At 38.4% G+C, this 12,086-nt stretch overlaps 1 protein-coding gene across 2 annotated transcripts in view; it reads right to left on the bottom strand.

Moving 5' to 3' along the window:
• Positions 1–3,656: 3,656 nt before the first annotated feature.
• SLC44A5 (solute carrier family 44 member 5) overlaps positions 3,657–12,086 on the bottom strand; it is a 67,300-nt gene continuing 58,870 nt past the window's right edge. For both annotated transcript variants that reach the window (XM_039703665.1, XM_039703664.1), the window contains exons 19-22: positions 10,687–10,757; positions 9,514–9,602; positions 8,798–8,882; positions 3,657–7,206 (exon numbers count right to left, since the gene is read on the bottom strand). In XM_039703665.1, coding sequence (XP_039559599.1) covers positions 7,094–7,206; positions 8,798–8,882; positions 9,514–9,602; positions 10,687–10,757 — 358 coding nt within the window. In that variant the 3' untranslated portion in view covers positions 3,657–7,093. The remainder of the gene's footprint in view (positions 7,207–8,797; positions 8,883–9,513; positions 9,603–10,686; positions 10,758–12,086) is intronic.

Below are 12,086 nucleotides of genomic sequence, written 5' to 3'. Positions count from 1 at the left end.
GAGTAACTGCAGCACAATGACAACCTGTGGTGCCAGAGCAGAGTGAGGCAGCCTCTTTTCCCCTCTCCCTGAGCAGCTGGCACCAGTGCTGAGGAAGGCACCTCCATGAGTGAGGTACTCAGAACATAGGCGCTTCCCAAAACAAGCCTACTGACTGAAAATGAGTAACCGTGCTGCATTCCATCAGGTGGTGGCACGGGTCACTGGTCCACGTTCCGGAGCTGCCAGGGAGACTTGCACCATATGACATTCCTCTTGGCTAACCAAAAAGAACAAACTGTGGAAAAGTAGGATCCCTGGAAAAGACTGGAGAGCAGACTGCTGGTGCATGAGAAAAAGCTCCAGGTAGGCTTTGAATTAATCTGGATGTGGATTAAAGTTTCTATGGCATGCAGCCAACATTAGATTTAAATGCAATGTGAATAGCAAGAAAACCATGTGAGATTAAAAAACCCCATCAGCCTGAAAACAAATTTTAAAAGAGGCAAGAAAGTAATTTGGTTAGTAAACCTGACATTTTCTGAAGGAGGACAACTCTGCTTGGAATAGCTGCAGTCAGTTCCAACAGGCTGCATGTGTTAACAGGGGACACTAATGTTAGTTCAAAAAATAAAAATGTCCAGATTTTAATCAAAATAACAACATACATATGAGACACATACTAAAGGTCCTCTGTGCTCCAGAATCCCCTTCCAGTGTCTGGGGACACTATGTTAGATTCTGCAAAGCTATCATAATCACTTGAACTCAATATTCTTTAAGCTACAAAATGCTTTACTGCTATCGTTACTTTCTGGCATGAAAAAAAAAAATTGAGCTTTATAGCAATGCTTTACAGAACAAAATGCATGCAGGTTTTGTTTGGCAAATTTGTGTCTGATTTAATGTTAAAAAGAAAAAACACCCAGAACAAATAAAAGGGAAACAAAAGTAAATACGCTTTCATGGAGATTTACCATAGACCAGTAGTGTCTTTTATCTCTTCCAAGCAACTGTAATGTACGTCTTCCCATGTAGCATGGCCTCAGTCAATCTAGCTGCTAAACTGGGCTCAGGGAACACCAATATTCCTCTAAAGATCACTTTCGCTTGTTCACCTTTCACTGTCTAGTTTGGACTGAACTGGCCCACATCTAAACCTCCTAGGCTGTGTCATTCTCCTCACCATAAGCATTTGTTTTCACAGAATCACAGAATATTCTGAGTTGGAAAGGATCTTCAAAGATCATCAAATCTAACTCCTAGGTGGAGAGCCCATACAGGGATCAAACCCACAACTTCGTAACAAGTTTTCTTTTCCAGCAGCTGCCTACTACCCCTTGTGGCAGAAAGTACAAGGGCTGAACAAGTACTGCTACTCATGGCCAGTGACTGGACAGCACAAACCAACCAGTCTCCCCACCAACGCTAATAGCATTTAACCCTTGCTAAAAAATAGCATGATATAGTGTAAGCCTCATACACACTCATTTTCCCTTAAATGATATATGCTGCAACTATGTGTACACAGAGTCTATGTCTGCATGTATTCACTATTTGGCCACTGAATCCCAAACACACAGCCATACCAGCTTTCTTTGCTAACTCAAAAGCTTGTTTTGCTAATTCAAGGTCTCATTGCAGGGAATGCTGAATGCCAGAAGCAACTTCAGACAAGGTTCCCCACATGTGGAATGACTTAAGTCCAAATTCTTCCCTTTCCCCCACTCCAAATAAGTGTTCCACTGCTACGTCTGCTGAAATCTATCCCCATCCCTGAAAAGCTTTTGCACGGGGTTTGTTGCTGGCCTTTTTCCCTTCCTGTCCTCCAGAAAAACATATGCAACAAGGCCCTGGCCAGAGCTGGAGTCATCTGCCACAGGTCATCTGCCCATGATGCGCAGCCAGCTCATGGCGTACAGTAAAGGTTTCTTCATTTCTCACAAAGACAGGGGAAAATACGACTGTGATCCTCCTAAACTCCAAAGAAGTTTTCTACTGAGTTCTATGGTATCATTTCAGCCATACACCTTGCTTCATAGATCTCAATTCAGGTTCAGACAAAACTCAGTATGGTTTATTATTACATTGCTTAAAAAAATTAAATTTAAATGATAAAAGGTAACAAACAGTCCTCCATCCTTTATAAATAAACCCGAATTCCCTCCAACCGCGGCAGCGCTCGGCCCGCCTGCCCCCGGCACCAAAAGCGCCCCGCGCCCCGCGCAGCCCCGCGTACAGCCCGGCGCAGACGCACTCCGGCTTGTATCGAAATCTTTATTAGAACAATCCCCAAGAACTGTAAAACGGTGAAGTAACAACAAGAATTAAGCACTTCCGTTATCAAAGATATTTAAACAACAGGATTCTATTTCTGCATAGCAGAAGCAATAGGATTTAGAGCTCAAAACATCATGCTCGTGTTAATTCGGTTTTGACAAAACAATACAATCTTAAGAATCATATTAATGAAACCTACCTTTCATTTCTCAAACCTCAAACAGCCATTTTTATGGCTTTAAAACTCATTATTTGGGACAAATGCATGTGGACATTTTGTAGCATAGAGTAACAATTTTAATACTAATAGCACTAGTGTTACTTGAACATGATGAAACACTCATTTTCTAATTGTTTACAGTGCAGTACAAATTACAAATTATCCCAAAAATCATTGCCTGTATCAAAAGTTTAAAAATGTAGAACTATTTATAAAATGGTTCCAGAATAGGAAATTATCAGTCTTGAAATGGAGAAGGAACCTTATGCTTATAAACACACGAATAAATGCATTACAGTAATATATATGTAATTTTTAGCTTTATTCCTTCTGTTGTAAGTAGCAAGAGCCCAGTTCTACCCACAGTTACACAGGTACAATACACATGATCATTGTAAACAGAAAGCAGAATAGGCCCTACTCAGAAGTCCACTATACCACAAATTAAAGCTAATTTTAAAATCTACTGTATAAAAATGGAACAGTCTTGCATTGTTTTCATTTATTTGCAACACTATTGTCACATTTTCTCCTGGACCACAGCATCAATTTTCATAATCTCTCAACAGCAACAGTGTGCTGCATCACACAGTGCAAACACATCTAATATCCTTACTACAGTTGATTTTTTGTTAGTCAATTTGAAATGAAGTGTTGGTTTTCCTCTCTAGCCTTTTCTGTTTTATAGTCTACTCAGTATAAATGAATTTCAAAATGTATGCCAGGTAAAGTAACAGCCAGTAAGGCACTTTGTCTGCAAGGATACAGCTGTCCAGGCTGAGCAACTGGTCAAAGGGAGACATTCTGGGTTACTAAAAACAGTCAGCTTATTCTTCATAACCACTTCTCTGACAGCCCACTTGTGGAAGAACACTTACTGACAATTGAAGAATCAGCCTGACATTGCATCCACCAAAATATTTTTCCTGTTCTACAGCAGAACATGCAATAGTAAAATATTTCATAAAATACTAACGTTTAAAAGAATATTCAGCATTCTTGGATCACCCAAGAATCATCTGCTGAATACTGTTTGGAAAAAAAAAAGTCCTCATCAGAAGAAATGATCCTATCTTCTTGTTTTTGTGGTTTTTTTTCCATGGGTTTTTTTGTTTGTTTTGTTTTGATGGTTGTGTGTGTGTGTGTGTATGTAGTGGTTTTTTGTGGTTTTTTGTTTGTTTGTTTGTTTTGTTTTTACAAAATTTGAAGGCTTGACATTAAAACTTTGGTATAAAACATGTAAATGAAAGCATATGCTTTAGGGAGATACAATGAATCCAAACCAAACTAAAAAATGTGAACACATGGATGTGATAGCAAGTGTTTTCTACTGTCTTGGTTTCTACATTCTGCTTGTTTGTGATCTTGAGATTGGTTTTTTTTCTACTCATGTAAAAGGGTCTTTCTTCAGATCCACCTGCTTTTCCACAGCTCCTCCCAGGGAGAAGGTGCCTGGCATGACCCTGAGTCATGCCCCTGCCCCTGGCATGCCCTGGGCAGCTCAGGAGCCTGCTGGTTCTGGGGTCTCCCATGCCCCGCATCCATTGGCACCACAAGCACAGACCCAGTGCAACTGGTGGCACTGTGGGCACTGTGTCACCAGCCCTGGCGGGCTCAGCAAAGCAAGCTCATACTAAAGCAAGCAACAAAGTAAAAGTCCAAATCCAAAAATATCAATATTAGTACCTCCTCTGTGGTGCGCATCTGCACACTCTGGCCCACAGGATTAATTAGGAACCATTATAATAAGATAGTCTTGAAACATCTTAGGTGAACCTTTCCCAAGTAAATATTTGCATAAATTTTGACTAATTATTCGCAATTTATTTCTAAAAAGCCAATTTTAATATTAAATAGTTAGTACTTACTGAATTTATTGATTATAAAATCTACATGGTATTGCTTTGTATTTTCACAGTTCTCATAATTACATAGTAAGAAAATGGCTTTTAAATTTTCTTCTCAGAAATCATGATCAGTTACATTCTAAATACTTTCACAAAATAGTGAGAGGAGAAAATTTATACATATATATAATTTTTACCATATATAAATAATAATACAATTTAAAACTTTCACTTTTAGAAATTCCTTTAGTAAATGCATAGGTTTGTTACAAAAGTTTTCTAATCAAATAACTGTATACTATTTCTATTATTATGTTTTATTCCTAGTAAACTCTGTGGTTACATTCATATGATAAAAAAGCAAGCTATATTCAGAAATATGTTCTTTCAATTGAGCTCCCAGTAAGACACTCAAGTCCAGTAGAAATATAGATTATGTAATGCAGTTTCTTTAGCTGAAAATTAGTCAGTAGTATTAAAAAAAAAAAAAAAGCTTTAGAACATGGATTGTAACAAGATCAACAGTTTCTTTAATCACAGAATGGTTACACATACCCCCAAAAGTTAACGACTTAATTCTCATAAAATATTAGAATCATGGTGAGGATTGTGTAATCCATTCCATGCACATAATGAGAAAGGAATGATGATGATGATGATGATGATGATGATGATGATGATGATGATGATGATGATGATGATGAAAAACTTAATCTCTCAGGAGTCCTTTTCTTCCCAAAGGTGGGATTCTCAGTCCTTTCTAAAAGCCAAGTTTCCTCTAGGGTATCTCAGGAGGGGTTACCAAAATCTAAAGGTGTCTATAACCAGTAGCTACATTTGAAACCATATGCCTTTATTTTACATTATTGGAGTCCTAAACTGAACCCCTTATTTTTGCTCCAGGGAAAAGGGCTCCAGCATACATTGGACCAAACAGAAAGCTTACAAGGATACTCCCACCTGCACCTCAGGTCACTGAATTTCAAGATCTTACCATGCAGATGACTGGGTGGATGGTGGTTGCTTGTGCATCAACATGACCCCAGACCCATGGCATGAAGGACAGTATTACTGCCTTTGCAGTGATCACAGACATCACAAACCAGAACTGTAAGTTAGAGAGCAAAATCCCATTTGGATGTAGATGGTCAGTAAACTTTCCCCAGAAACCTGCCTTCAAATCATCTGGAAAAGAATTTGCACTTCTTTTTGTGACACCAATGGACAACTAGGGTTAGAAAAGTATTTCCAGGTGCTCAACTCCTGTCACAGAACTGGCAAATGTATGGCACATGCCACTCCTTGAAAATGCTGGAATAACTTCTTCAATGCACTGGAATCCATGAAAACCAGGGGCAGGCCGCAGTATGGCTGGGTCCTTGGCTCCCCCGGGAGACTAATAAATTAAAATCTTTCTAGCTCTGTCTTGGCAGTAACAGACTTGATAAACTCTCCAGTGTTAAGACCTTTTCCATCAGCAGAGCTGTTACTTAATGGCAGTGACAGTTCCACTACTGGGAGGGTCATAAACCACACCGACTGTTAATGTGCTTTCTACCAACACGTGTATTAATGACGTTGTACTAATGACTGGGCAAATTTAACAATTAAAAAGCAAACTAAATCTTTCAGAGCATCTCTCAGTAGCTGAATAATTCATCCTGTACCATGAGAAGATTTGAGTTCAATGTCCTAGTAGCTTACTGCGTGAACCACTGGGACCATGGAGACATTGAGGATATGCAGCCCTCTGCACCTGCACAGTCATTCCCAATGGCTTGGCAGGAGCCCTTCTAAGCTAGGCAGAGGTAATGGAACTCCTTGTGAACACATACAGAGCAAAGACTTTCATTCAATGCAAAAAAAGGGCTGCATTTAGTTTTTCTTTCAGTGAAGCTCAACTTCCTTGTAACACAGAATGCAATCAGAGACTTGTCAGGGATAGGGGGATATTAACACATGTGCATCTCTCTTAGACATCAGCTAAAAATTATACATTCACCATCTTGTACCAGATGAAACCTCATTTGTGTAAACCACAAATCACTTCAGCCACAGTGGGACCTTCTCCAAGTTATATAATCTTTTAAGCACAACTCCCAGAAAACTTCACTTTAAGCAGTATCAACTTAAGCATTTTCTGACTACCTTCTCTGGGATCTGCAGGGTACCATCATGTCTTAAAAGATGCAGTTGTGGATGTGATTAAAATATCACTACATTTTTCAGTGTAGGGAATCATTAATGCATGTATAATCACAGTTTAAATAGCTGTGAACCAGCTTGTACAAAAAAATACAATCATAGCACCATATTTACAAATTTAGTACCATCTCCTCATTAACTGGAGTCTCAAACTATCTTTTTTTATGGCTAATTAGGTTATATGTTAGTGCTTTCAAAAAATTGCCTGAATTTCTTTTACAAATATACACTTATAAGAAACATTATCAAAACTGCTGTCATCTAAGGCAGCAACTTGTATTACAAAAGTTATTAAAACATCATTATACATTTATAAAAGTTTCAAATTTACATTTTCCTTTTCATAGGCACTCTATAAACTAAAATGTGGCCTTGTTTTCACAGCTGTTAGTTTAACATTTAAACTGGTTAAATGTTACCAATGTTGCTCTTTTTCTTTATATAAGCAAAAGGAAAAAAGAATCACCCATTAACCAGAAGCATCATTTACAGTTTTTACTTTGCCTACTTTATACACGTTTTGCTTAAAGTGACACTTTTTGATGTTGAGGTTTAGTGTTCATTATCCTGATGCCTTCTTAGGGCTTAGTTTCTTCTTCCCTAGAATTCGGTGGAGGCTAGCTGACATGAAGTAGGGTTTTGCTGTAGATCCATCATTTCTTTCCAGATCTTCACCTGAATTTACACAGCAAAACCAGTTAAAAAAGGAAACAGTGGTACAACCAAACAGACAGAGATACAAATAGAATTGACAAAAGGAGAGAGCAATAGACCCAACATTAAAAGAAACGCAATCAAGGTAATTTAGCTTTATTATTAAGTTGATGAAGGACATTATGAAATTTCCATTTTCCTAGACCACAAGAGGTTTTACATGATGCAGAGACACAAACATCTTGCCATTTTTTAATGATAGCAATATATCCCTTTTATTCTCCAAATCTTTGGTTTGTCAATATATGTAGAAATTTTCAAAAACTCTCATTCCTTCACTGAACCCTGGAATTTTGGAAATCTCTTGCTAGAAAATGTGTCACAAAAACAGCCATAGAGTTAAGCACTTTCTAAAACTGGACCATTTTTTACTGCCTAGGATAAACTTCATTTGAGAACCTGTTGCCGTGAATTAATAATATTCTATCTGATCTATTGTTCATTACTTAAAGGGAGCATGGGAAGCAGAAGAGAACATGAATTTAAAACAACAAGGCAGACATTACTTTTTTCCCTACAGAAAAGTAGGAGTTGAGTGTTATTCATGCTATGTCTGCCTGTGATCATGTTTGCTTAGAACCAAAGTCCATAAAATGAGATAAATAGGATGTAGCTCTCAACTAAATACCAATTTTGAGTTTTCTAACTGATCTTGTTCCTGTGATTCTTTGGCAACCCTGTTTTTCAGAATCCCTGCTAACCTTAGTTTCTATGGAAGTGAGGTTAAAGTGAGTGTTTAAAGAATCAGTATTACCATGTTTGCCTCACTTCAGTAACCCATGGTGCATATTTATGAAAGATGAAGCCTGCGACTATTTCCCTCAGTATTATCAAATAATTTGCACATTGCAAGAACAATCACTGCCATGTAACCAACTTCTACTTGTGTCCTGCCACGTGGCAACATACTTGGACCTACCAGAATGGCTTTCATTACAGAAAAATACAACACATGGAAAGTACTACATGCTAAGGATATCTGCTTCTTATAATCATTCCTAATTCAAGAACAACAGATTTCTTTTGTGATTTTAGCATTCTCACTGGACAGCCTGAACAGTAGTCCCTTTGACAGGGCCTATGATTGTTTGCCATTGCGAGTCCAAGGGACAGTTAGCTTCAAGTGGTATTTCACAGAATGTTTGAGGTAATTCAGCATAATACTTTGCTCAGTTATTAAACTGAAAACAAAGTACCACCTATATACCAAAGAATGTATTTGTTACTGTTAAGACACTTAAGCAAATCAATACTATACAGGTCTCTTCACAAAGCACCCAGAAGCAAACTTAATGAAATTTAAGGAACATCTGAAAAACAAAAGCCAGATATTTCCATAAACCATAAAGCTACCTTACACTTCTTAAAGTAATTAAATTTGAAGCATGGAAAACCGTATCACAGATCCAATATGAAAAGAAGAAGCTGCTATTTTTTCATACAGTTTGCTAGTATGTCACCTGACTTCTGTGTCTGGAAGGATGGATAAGGTGATTTCTTACTCCTCTTTCCATGACTTGCAGGAATTACAGAAAGAAAATGTAGTACTTACAAAAGCAGAGGAAGAGCGTGTCGACGCACATTGCATAGACGCTGAAGAACCCGTGTGCAACTAGGTAGGAGCCAATGATGACCGTCTACAAAAAACAAACCACAATAAACCCTCAAATTTCTTTCAGCACCACTGTGGTAGTATTAAAATAAGTCAGAAGCCCAGTCTGCTATGCAAATTTAGAAGAATTTAATGTCAGCCCTGTATTTCTACCAAAGGTTACTACTGCTGTGGACAGGGATCACAGGTTCAAGACACTGCATCCTAACATGTAGTAGCTTCTAGTTTTCCAGCTGGAAATAGCTCCAAACTGCAACTATTTCAATCTGTGAGGAGAATATATGCCAAGAATATTCTGAACTCCTTCAAGAACCACTCAGCTTAGAGATGTTCTGAAGTGTAAGGGGGGGGGTGACGGAAGGAGAGAGAGATGCATTCCAAGTCCCTTCCGTTAGAAGCCATACTGTCATCAGGGTCTTGCTGTCTGGGAAGTCTGAGGAGACGTGAAGCCTAATTTTTCTGAAGATTCAGAGTCACTGCAGTGCCACTTCTGCCTGAAGGATCCCAAGGACTGGAGTGCAGCAGCTCAGTCCTCACTTGAGTGGATACCGTGCCGCTGAGACACTGACCAAAGAAGCTGTTACCAGACCATGCCCTGAGTAGTCTGAGCACCTCAAACTAGCCCAAGCATTCAGGAAATTAAATGGTTGCCTTACCAACAATGGTACCCAGTAGTAATTTAGCATTGGCACTTCCTGTGCAAAGACTGGTATTCTCTGTGTGAAGAAAAAGAATGCAAGAACACCTGCAAGAAACACAGGCAATTAGTTATTCCCATGCTAGCTCTGATTTCCCAGGATCTAAAGAATGTATAACACAGACAACAGATCCAAGGCTAGTTTTAATAAAAGTTTGCAAACAATACATTCTTCAATAATAATTATCTAACAGAAGATATATGTAAGTTAATCAATTACCATAAAGATATTAATGGGCCCAGAAAGACTTTAATGAGTTGTTTGGTTTCACCATTCTACTGAATTTAACAGCAAAATTAATAAATACTGTAATTCTAAGTGATGACAAAATACTTCACATAAGCTCTTGGTACTGGTTTTACTTTTGATTAAAATATAATTAATTAGTTAACTTTGAAAGTATACAGAATGTAAAATATGGCTATTTGTAAAATAGGTTTTTGAAACTGCTGTAACAATTTGGAAAACCACAACAGAACACTGCCAACCTGAATTTCTGGAAGTCCTTCATTTAAAAGATAGAAAACCACTTTTCTGTCACAGAAAACCATGAATAGCCAACTTGATAAGCACTCTGCTGAATAATCTACTCAATATCTACTGGTAACAAAGAAAACCCTATAAGGATGCTAGAAATAACCTATTTATTTTACTACAGCTTATAGATATAATGGGCTCAAATACATCAAAACTTCAGGTCCATGCCTGCAAACCTGTACCACCACATTTGCAGGCAACTGTCTGTCACCAGGTGAATCTCATTTACAATTTTGTTCAGTTCTTACAAAAGGAGAACTGACTGTGGCTGACTTATTGGACATGAATTTGGTTTGATTCAACTATGATGCTGTAGCTGCAGAAGTCCTTGCACCAGCCATACATTCAAAAGCTGTAAAAGCAACTATGGAAAATACATTGTCAAGGCAAACCAAGTGCTGGGTAGGGACCAGAAAGGGAAAAAAAAAGGTTTCAGATCAATCTAGCAAATCCTAGAAACACAGAAACAGATTTCCAAATAGTCAGACTGATGAGAACCTCCAGCTGCTAACTAAGGCCATATGAATATGGCAGGCATGCTTGTGGGTACCAGAAAATAGAGCGTACAATTTAGAAAACAAACAACCAGCTTACCTACACCACCAGCGACAAGGATTTTCCCCAGAAATAGAAGAAAGTCTGTAACTTTGTCCAGAACTGCAACCCTGTTTAGCAAAGGACAAATGAGACATAATCATCACAAACCAGACATTCGTATTCTTTCTCCTTAAAAGTATGGATAATTGCAAAACATGACCAGAAGCTGTCTTCTGCTGGTTTTACAGGCTGACAACACAGCACCACAGACAGGCAGTGCTGAGATGGGTGTTGCTACAGCATAATCTCAGAAGGTAAAAAAGAACTGAGCCCTGGTTGGGCAGGGCCTTAATGTAGCAGTGCTGCTACAGGACTGACATGAAGACTATTTATTCCTCAAGTTGCTTAAAAAAAAATCAACCAACCCCAAACTTCAAAATATTTTTATTTCAGCCTTACTTCTAGGGGCGCAGATAAGCCAGGCCAGAATAGGAGAAGTACACATCAAAACAAAAAGCCATCTTTATGTAGATTGCTGGTAGGCCTCCTTTTCACTTGGTCCTATTTGGCCATCTTTCATGACCTCATAATATGCCAACCTCACAAGTGGGAAGATAATCAGAGATGAAAGAAGGTAGACAGAAAAGCTGACAATAAATCTGCAGCTCTCATTGAAGCATAGCAGGGAGTTTTTGCTCAATGTTCTGCCAGCCTGTCTTATCAGAAACTGCAGATAAATAATGAGATGAAAAATGGACTTTGTATCATCAACCTCTTGACAGCACTGAGGGCCATATTACCATTATGGATATGGTAATACACAGTACTGGCTATTGCAAAAAATAAACATTAAGAACTACTAAAGAGACAAATCATCATTAACCTGTCAGAATTCAGACTTAGCAAAATACACAAGATAAAAACATCTTTATTTGAAACAACAGAATTATATGTCTAGCTTTTAACTATTCTTACTGATTAAGAGCAAAATCATAAAGGGCAGAGAGGTGATATTCTGTAAGGAAATGATGGCAGCTTCTCTTTTCTATTGCACACGCATTACTCAGTATGGACATCACTGTCCTGATATTAGTGCAGGGTAACACAATGAAGATATTCCATCTCCCAACTCCAGTCCTTTCCTTGTCTTTCTTAAGCGTCATTTCCACTTTCCTCTTTCAGCCTTCACCTCCATTTCCCTCCTCCTCCAGTCCTTCACTTAATGCTTTTAAACCACCTAACCAGTTTTCCTGAGTCTCTTGCTTGGTAATTAGATTGTGTTCTATTGCATCAATATGGCCTGCTCCTAAGTTATTCTCCCATTACATTTTGATCTCACAATAGCAAAGCAGGAGCCAGGAGCAATGAAGGAAACTATGATGAGAACAGGGAGCTTGGAAACACACTCGGTAGTGGAGAAAAGAGCCAGGAAATTTCCAAGCATCAGAGGATATCTG

The sequence above is a fragment of the Passer montanus genome, unplaced genomic scaffold (assembly GCF_014805655.1).
Source record: "Passer montanus isolate IOZ18808 unplaced genomic scaffold, ASM1480565v1 scaffold166, whole genome shotgun sequence".
Lineage (NCBI taxonomy): Eukaryota > Metazoa > Chordata > Aves > Passeriformes > Passeridae > Passer > Passer montanus.
This window is presented reverse-complemented; position numbering and strand designations above follow the sequence as displayed.